At 33.2% G+C, this 8,880-nt stretch overlaps 1 protein-coding gene across 1 annotated transcript; it reads left to right on the top strand.

Annotated features, from left to right (window-relative positions):
- The first annotated feature begins 417 nt into the window (after positions 1–417).
- LOC138906818 (uncharacterized) lies at positions 418–3,906 on the top strand. Its single transcript, XM_070196522.1, has 5 exons — positions 418–562; positions 722–1,123; positions 1,272–1,507; positions 3,167–3,520; positions 3,725–3,906. Exons 1-5 carry the CDS (start codon positions 418–420, stop codon positions 3,806–3,808), a joined length of 1,221 nt encoding a protein of 406 aa, XP_070052623.1. The 3' UTR covers positions 3,809–3,906.
- The last annotated feature ends 4,974 nt before the right edge of the window (positions 3,907–8,880 follow it).

Raw genomic sequence — 8,880 nt, 5'->3', positions numbered from 1 at the left:
TCTTCAAAACTTACTATCTTTTGGCTAAGAAAGTGATATTTATTCTTTATGAAAATTTTGTGATTGTTTGTTGCTCGGATTTTGCGTAGAATTCAGTAAGTGTTTGATAAGCTATTATAATGTGGATCTAACATGTTCAAATATTTCTTTGAATGTTTACTTTTTAACCATATTGGATTCTTATTTCTTATATTTCTCAGTTACTACTATTTTTATGAGCTATATTTTGTTAACTTGGTATTATATGAGAAAGAGGTAAGGCAGAAGCATTGCTGATGAAAATTTAGAAGCCATTTTCTGAACTGAAATATTGTTCAAGAGAAAAGGGAAGAGTGTGAGATGATGATGTCGTGATTTGTAAAGAAGGGCTTTTTATAGGATGAAAATAAGATCTAATTTTCATTTACACATCCGAACATGACTGTTCTAAAATTGCCATTAGGATACAGTTATTGTGAAATACAGAAGGGCATGCGAGTATGTGACTGTGTGAATTTCTTGGTTTTCAGAGTACTACTTCTAGGACTTCTTTTTTTACTTCTTAGATCTGATGGTTATCGAGGTTATGATCATGCTATAATACCAGTTATGAGAAAGAGAACTTTAGTAAATTTATGTGTATATCTTAAATTAGATTCCGACTTGCACACCATTCTTTTATCTTGAAGTTTGTGGATTTTCTTTGCATTGCTTATTAAATTCATTCATTATTGAATTGCAGATATGCCAAGGTTCAAGCGTTTGCTGAAAAAGCAAAATTCAGATCAGTCACAAGGTACTGAATCAACACCTTCTTTTCTTCAATCAACGGCATGCATGCCAACACATCCGACCACGTCAACTTTGGCTACAACACATCTGACCCCATCATTTCAGCCCACATCACAGGCGGCTCCAATATTTCAGCCAGCATCACAGCCGTCTCAATCAGTTCACTCAACATCCCATCCAGCTCCAATGGATCAGGCCGCATCACAGCCGACACCGGCAGTTTACCCTGAATCACAGCCATCTCGGTCAGTTTACTCGACTCCAATAGATCAGGACTCATCACAGCCAGGTCCAACAGTTCAGGCCTCATCTAGAAAGCGTTCATGGAGCCATTGGACTACAGAAGCAATAGGTAAATACTTTTGACTATTACTATATATTCAGCAGTCCCTTCTAAGTCACTTCAAGTTGAGGCAACAATCATTGAACAAAATTAATGTAGTGTAGCCAAAAGTCTTTATTTTTGGATTCGGCTGATCTTTTTTGTTATACAAATTCAGAACAAAATATCAAGAAACTCAAAGTGAAAGTTAACGAAGTGCTAAATTTAACGTGTGAAGAACATATTGTGGTTGATTTTGATTACCTTGACGAACCATTTGGAGATGCACGCGGCCTTCTTTCAGGCTTTTGTGGAATTTTAGCATGTGACTGCGCTTTATTTCCTATTCACTATGAGAAATGGTCAAGTTTACCTATATCATACTTCAATCGCGTCTTCGATCAAATTATAAAGGTATAAGCTCTACATTCTTAGAACTATATCACTGTTTCTTTTTTTGGAGAAAGACAACTATATCTCTATTTTGTCTTTGAACTATAGCTTTACATTCTTAGAACTAATAGGATCAGGAGCATTCCGTAAATGAACAAAATTATTGTTGCATATAAAAGTGCCATCAACTCCTGAAAAATGGATCAACAAAGATTTGCTAACATACAAAAAGGTATGAAGTAGAGTTGAAAATTCATTATCAAGGCTTGTTGTTTATATTCTTGACCAAAATATTATATACTCTGCTCTGACATTTCATCAGGCCTACTCAAGACTTTGGCAGAACATAGTAAGCCTTACCGTTTTGCTTAAGAAGCTTGTTAATTAATGATTGCTCTGCCATTAGAATCCACAAACCATGATACTTGGTTTAACCTTGGACGCTTTTACAGATTGATGCACCATTTACCTTTTTCTTTCTTAAATAGAGATTAGCCATAACTTTTTGTTGAACAAGAATCACAAGTTCAGTAAAGAGTATACATTAACACTTTGCTGTAAACAAGAGAATATTACAAGAACAGAGACAAAAAAAGCAAATAGACAAGACCTTTTATTATACAAAAACCACAAGGATATGCTAACCAATGTTTTATTCTTGAAGCCCAAGTTCTTCTTTAAGACAGAGTCATTTGCACAACAACATGTTTATAAATCTATTGGAAAGAAATGAGCTGCAAATAGGCTCAACTTGTGGAGTGCATCTGAAGACCCACTTAAAAGTAGAGCTGAGATTATTGATAATGTGCCGGATGGAATTCCGCCGGATCAATGGATTTATTTTGTTGATTATCAATATAAAGATTCAACAAAGGTACTTATATAACTGCTTCTACTAGTCTTTATAATTATATTATTATTTATTCTTCTAATTGAGTTTCAAGATGCGTAAAAGAAATGCTGAAAATAGAAAAAAATAGACGATTCCACACACAGGTGGTTCCAAAGCCAACGCTACAAGAAGGGCTGAAATGCTTAGTAAATTAACTTACTATGTAATTATTTCTAAGTAGTAACTAATTCTAATTTGATTTTTTATTTATAGATGGCTCAGACTGGACAAATACCTGGACGAGCACAAATATATATTGTTACTCATAAGAATGAAGATGGAGTATATGTTAATGAAGAAGCAAAAGAAATATGCGTAAGTTTGTGCGAATTATTAGCTTATCTTAAACGTGATGGCTGATGCTATTTTCATTTAGTTGTTTCATTTTGAAAATTTTAGAAAACTTGTGATATGAAGTTTGAACAGCGGCAATTACGGATATGAAATTTAGTTGTAGCAGTTTAAATATTTGAAATTTAATTCTGGCAGTTCAAACTTCTTACCACTAATATGTGCAAATGGCATATTTTGATGAATAATGCTTGTAGAACGATTTCAAGTTAGCTTGAGCAATAAATTGATTAGACGTTCATCTTATTCAGCAACCACTAGCTTTTGTGATTAGGCATTTATTTCTGACGAACATATTGAGTTCAAGTCAAGTTAAATATTACCATTGTGTCTTTCTTATTTGTTGGTCCCTTCCAGATCCAGATCAAATCGAATTTTGACACTAGACAAATGCATCCATGTTGGCTTAGTTGTGACAATGAATTTTGTTTGTGTAGGAAATAATTGAGTTAGCTTTGAGCCAAAGCACCATAGACGAGTCTCAAATTTTGCCAAATGATGCCATTGTTAAGGTGCTAGGAAAAGAGCACTTTGGAAGGGTGAGGTGTTTGGGATTAGGCCCTGTCCCTAATAGAGTTTTTAAACAAGTAAGACCTCGTTTTGGTGGTACAAGTTCTTCAAGTACTGAAGGTTCATGTTCGTCCCAATGTCAACATAACCATAATCAAATGATGAATGCTCACAATCAAATGATGAACGCTTTCAAGGCATATATGATAATGAAAGAAGGGATTATACCAGAACAGTTTGCGGGGTTCTTTGCTTCTCCTTCGACGGTTTCTCCTACAACGGTAAGTAAAGTTCTTCAATATTTTTTTCTAGTCCTACAATGTGTGCGCAAGTCTAACACCAGTTTCTTGTGAATCTATAAGTACAAGTGGCCTTGTTGTTATATCTGTTGTTGTTACTTATTTACTTACAGTATTTAGTAGAACCTAGAGTTACATCAATTTTTTATTCTTGCATGGTTTTTATACTTTGTTTTTTTATGGCAGCCAAGTGATGCAGACAGTGAACCCCTTTTGCCAATGGACGCAAGAAGATCATGCGGTGATAGTAATTCTAGTGGCAATTGTTAATTTTATTGTAATTGTCTTAGATAATTAATTGTGACGATGTAATTATGTGGTTGAAGCAGATGTTAGAATGTTGGAGTGAATGTTTTGTATTTAAAATAGTTTTTGAGTGATGCTACTTAATGTTGACAATTTAGTTTTAAAGACTAATGATATTTTATGATACGTTTTGTGATTTTATGATATATTATCGATTTCTTTTAACTTTAAAATATATTTTTTTTGCTTTGATTATGATTTACAGCTTAATTAGTGATTTTGTCAATAATATATGAATTAAAAAATTCAATAAATTCTTGAGGTTATGACTGACAGGAGCTTTAAATATAAGCTAATAAAAAAGAATAAAAATTATATTGCGGAGGTTTTAAACCGCCGCAATTCGTAACTGAAAATTATTTTAAATAGATTTAAGTTTTAGATCTACGGGGGTCAACCGCTGCGAAGTAACCTCCGCTACTTAGTTCTGGCGGTCAGCTAAAAACTGCCGCAAATCGATTGTGACGACTCTTATTGTGGGGGTTTTAACGACTGCCGCAACAACATATTGCGGGGGTTTTAAACCGCCGCAAACCTTAAAAATAACCCCCGCAATTAGGCCTTTTTTTGTAGTGATGTGTTCAAGAGGATATACTCATTCCATTAATGACTATTCACTATTTGTTAAGGGGCTCCTGGGCGTCTTGTAGTTTTGGCAGTGTATGTTGATGACATACTTCTTACAGGGGATGATGCCTCTGAAATTTTAGCACTTAAGCATTTTTTAGATGGTGAATTCAAAATTAAGGACCTGGGTTCCTTGAATTATTTCTTGAGTATTGAGATCACTTATTTTGATGATGGAGTTCTTTTAAATCAAAGGAAGTTTATTCTTGATCTTCTTAAGGAGCATGATTGCTTGGCTGCTAATTCAGTCGTTTGTCCTTTGGATTTGAATATTGAGTTCTCAGCAGATTCAGAGGATTTGTTGCCTAACCCAGCTACTTACAGAAGTCTTATTGGCAAGCTATTGTTCCTAACTCATACGCGACCTGACTTGTGCTTTTTTATACAACACTTGAGTCAGTTCAATCAGGCTCCTCATGTGCCTCATATGTTTGTTGCATTACACATTCTGCGTTATCTCAAAGGCACTGTTGATCTTGGTTTATTTTACTCTTCAGCTTCTGATCTCACTTTAACAGCTTACTTTGACAATGATTGGGCAACATGTGCTGACACTCGCAAATCTGTGACTGAATTTTGTATCTTCTTGGGTGACAACTTGGTAGGTTGGAAATCTAAGAAGAAACCTGTTGTTTCTTTATATTCTGTTGAGGCAGAGTATCGGGCTCTTAGCAAAGTGGTGGCAGAATTTACTTGGTTGACTCGCATTCTATCTGATATTTGTGTGCCTGTTTCCTTACCTGTTTGCGTTTTTTGTGATAGTGAGGCAGCTATACACATAGCCATGAATTCGGTTTTTTACGAGCGCACAAAGTTGAAGTGGATTGTCACTTCATTCGAACCAAGCTTTCTGATGGGTTAATCACTCTATCTCACATCTCCACTGCTAAGCAGCCAGTCAACATCTTCACAAAGTCGTTGCCTGGTCCTATTCATCAGCAACATTTGTCCAAGTTGAAGTTGATCTCCCCCTTCAACTTGAGGGGGGGTGTTGAGTTGAGGGATTACTTGTCTTCGAGGCCTAAGCATAAACACTAATTTGGGCTTAGCTATTTATTTCGGAGTTGGCCCACATGTTAGTAGGAACAGTTAGTCCACCAGTTTAGGCTCATTGTATATAAAGAAATGTACATAGTATTTTGTATAGTTTTGGACAGATATTTTCATTTTGCTTAATGAGAGTCCAATATTTCTCTTTTCTCTGTTACCTGCCTCCAAATCTTAACAGTTTCTCTATGCGATTTCATGATTTCCTCATGTTTTCAGCATACAGCAGGGAAATGGTCAAATACACAATATGGCGTCTGAATTGGAGCATTCAGTAAAGTTACAAATAAGATGTGGGCTCGATATATACATTCCAATAATTATAAGTATTACAGAGCAGTCTCTCTTCCACCTCCCACCTCACTAAGGAAAAACACAAGGAGAAGGACGAACAAAATTTTACCCAAAATAAGGAAGACAAACAGATGAATTATTCTGCAATTTGCGGGGTGTTTCATTAGGTCAAAGATCTATTCCATTCTACGTGGAATTCCAAAGAGTAGCCTACTAGTAATTAAGGGCCTGGTCGTGCTACTCTATGATTATCTGTTTGTTATATCGTGGAAAATTCTACCACTAACGAAAGGCACAAAAATTCAAGTTCAACTGGAGAAAGACATTTTTTTTAATGCAGTATTTAAATGAAATGGTATCATAAGCTGCAACAAAAGGGAAACGGGGAAAAAAAGAGTTGTTCATGTATTCAAGTTGATTTTACGAATAGTACTTCAACATTCTTGTTCATTAATATTTCAATAAGAATAAACTAAAGGAAATTACGCTTAAATGACCTTAAAAATGGATAGTTTGATTTTTTATCTGCCCCATGAGCAAACCTTTAAGGTCAAAAGCAAAAGTATTGCACATGGGACCAACGAGGGCAATATTTGTTAAACTTGGAGTTCTGCCCATGGTACAGCCAAGGTAAAAAAATCAATATTGAAATTGAAATATTCTATTTGTGCAAATCACCCAACAAAATTCCATGCTCAATCACATTACATTGGCACAAATTAGAATAAAGGGAGTAAATACTAAAAGCCGCCTAAAATAAAAGTTGGGACAGCTAGGATTATTTGCCATGATTTAATTTTAGCCCCATAGAGTTTAGCCAGAAGGTTGGCCTAAAAGGAAGAAATATTGGACTGGCCCAAATTAGGTTCATATGTCGTTCATTCAAAGCCAAAATGGCCCAAATGAGATGTGCGAATTCACACGGTCACTCACTTTACTACTATAACACTTGTTGGAAGTGTTCGTAGCACGAACAACCACAGCTAGTTAGGTATCAACAAAAAAATGAAAATGAGATGCAAAGTGCAGAAAAGGAAATTGCGAATCTACTAAGAATTTGAAGAACTTTAATGATTAGTTACATGTGAGAGTTTTCAAACTGATATTTTCTCATATTACTTTAACATTTTCGTCAACTACTACTTCAATAGGAGTAATAAGCAAATTAAACAATATACTTCATCATTTCCAATATATCTCACACGATTACCAATTGGAGACTCAAACAATTTTCTCTTTAACCATTTAATTATATGTGACAGTTTGTGACATAAAAAATTTAGAATACTTGACCCCAATACTTCGATCTGCTTCATTTTTTTCAAAACAAAAAAATTATGAAATTTCGAGCTCATTATCATTACATAAAGTGCAAAAAATGGAACAAAAAAATAGAAGTTATGCCAGTTGGGATTATTTGCCCTGATGTTTAGGCCCAATACAACTTCAAATAAGTGGCTGATTCTCTAATTATCCAGATTAGTTTCTCGTTGTCCTCCAATTGGGTTGCCAAAGGAAATTTACAAAAGGCCAGGGAAAGGACGCGCGTTGCGCGTGTCCCTCGTATTAATAAAAATAAATTTCTAAAAACAACATAAAAATATTTTAAAAAATGTATTTGCGTTATAATATAAAAATTAATAAAAATTTGCAAGTTTCAAAATGATAAAATTAATTATATTTAGAAGTTTAATCAACTCTAGTAGTTTTTCGTTCAGCTTGTTCTTATACTTGCTTTATTGTACAAAAAAATAAAAATGGACAAAAAATGTGAGTATACTTCCAATTCTAGGTTTTTTTTATTGTTCAAGGGAAATAGAGCGTCCTAATTGCTCTTCAAAGTCTAAAATATTGCCTACCCCTTACCTTAAATATGAATTATCATTGATTCTTCCATATATGTTTTTTAATCAAAATTGTGTTTTTCATCATTTTTTTAACGTGCTCTTTATTAGCATAAAAATTGCAGGATGAGTTAGTTACTTTAATTTCATTAATTTATTCCTTTTTTCACATAATATACATCCATGAAAAGTAACATATAAGAAATATTATTATGTTACATATATAGTTCAGATAAAGAAAAACGTTTATGTAAGGTAGAATTTTAATTGACTTTAAATTCTTAAATTTTAGGACTTCTTATTAGTTAAAATAAGTAAATATTTAATAATTAAAATTTTAGTGGATTTCAAAGTACTAAATATTAGGATAATAATTAAATGACTATTTTGTCTAGTGTGAACTCTATTTTTTAAAGGTAAAAAAGGCGAACGACATTTCGCTAAGGACGTTCGTGTACGTGCGTTGCACGTGTGGCTCACGCTAATCAATAAAAAATATACTACATCCATCTCAAATTATTTGTCGTGCTTTCTAAGAATAGTTGTCTCAAATTATTTGTCATTTTAGAAGTTTAAGATAAAATAAATTATATATTTTTCATTTTACCCTTAATAATAATTATTCTTGACAATGGAGATAACACATAAATAAAATAAATATTCCATGAAGAGAGACTATATTTTAAGACATAAATAAGGGTAAAATACTTCAAACCCCCTCCTAATTAATGTTTCTTAAGGGATGGGTAAAAGAGAAATACAACAGATAATTTGACACAGATAGACTGTATAAGAAACACAAATTATTGAAAATAGCAATTGATGCTAAAATAAGTGCAACAATTTCTTAAATGCTAAAAAAAATTAATGTTATACCTTGACATATTAATTGCATCCAATATATTCTAAACTTACAAAGACGATAAAAGTATTTAAAATAAAAGAATTCTCATAATATTTATCATGATTGAAGAGAGATATAGTGAGCGTTAACAGTCTAGATCACAAAAATAAAAATAAAAAATTCTCTAACGACAATGTAAAAAATATATGGAGCTGTCATCTATTGTAACAAATGCAAAAGGAGAGAAAAAATAAATGACAAATAAATAAATTATATTCTATTATTTTATCCTTATTGCTTCAAGTCTGTATTATTTTAATTTGGCTCTTAATACTACATCATCAATATTGTTTTATTTTTTTTGATTGCTTTAACCACAA

The sequence above is a fragment of the Nicotiana tomentosiformis genome, chromosome 2, assembly GCF_000390325.3.
Source record: "Nicotiana tomentosiformis chromosome 2, ASM39032v3, whole genome shotgun sequence".
Lineage (NCBI taxonomy): Eukaryota > Viridiplantae > Streptophyta > Magnoliopsida > Solanales > Solanaceae > Nicotiana > Nicotiana tomentosiformis.
The sequence above is the reverse complement of the archived record's forward strand: the minus strand, read 5'-3'. Positions and strand labels throughout refer to the sequence as shown.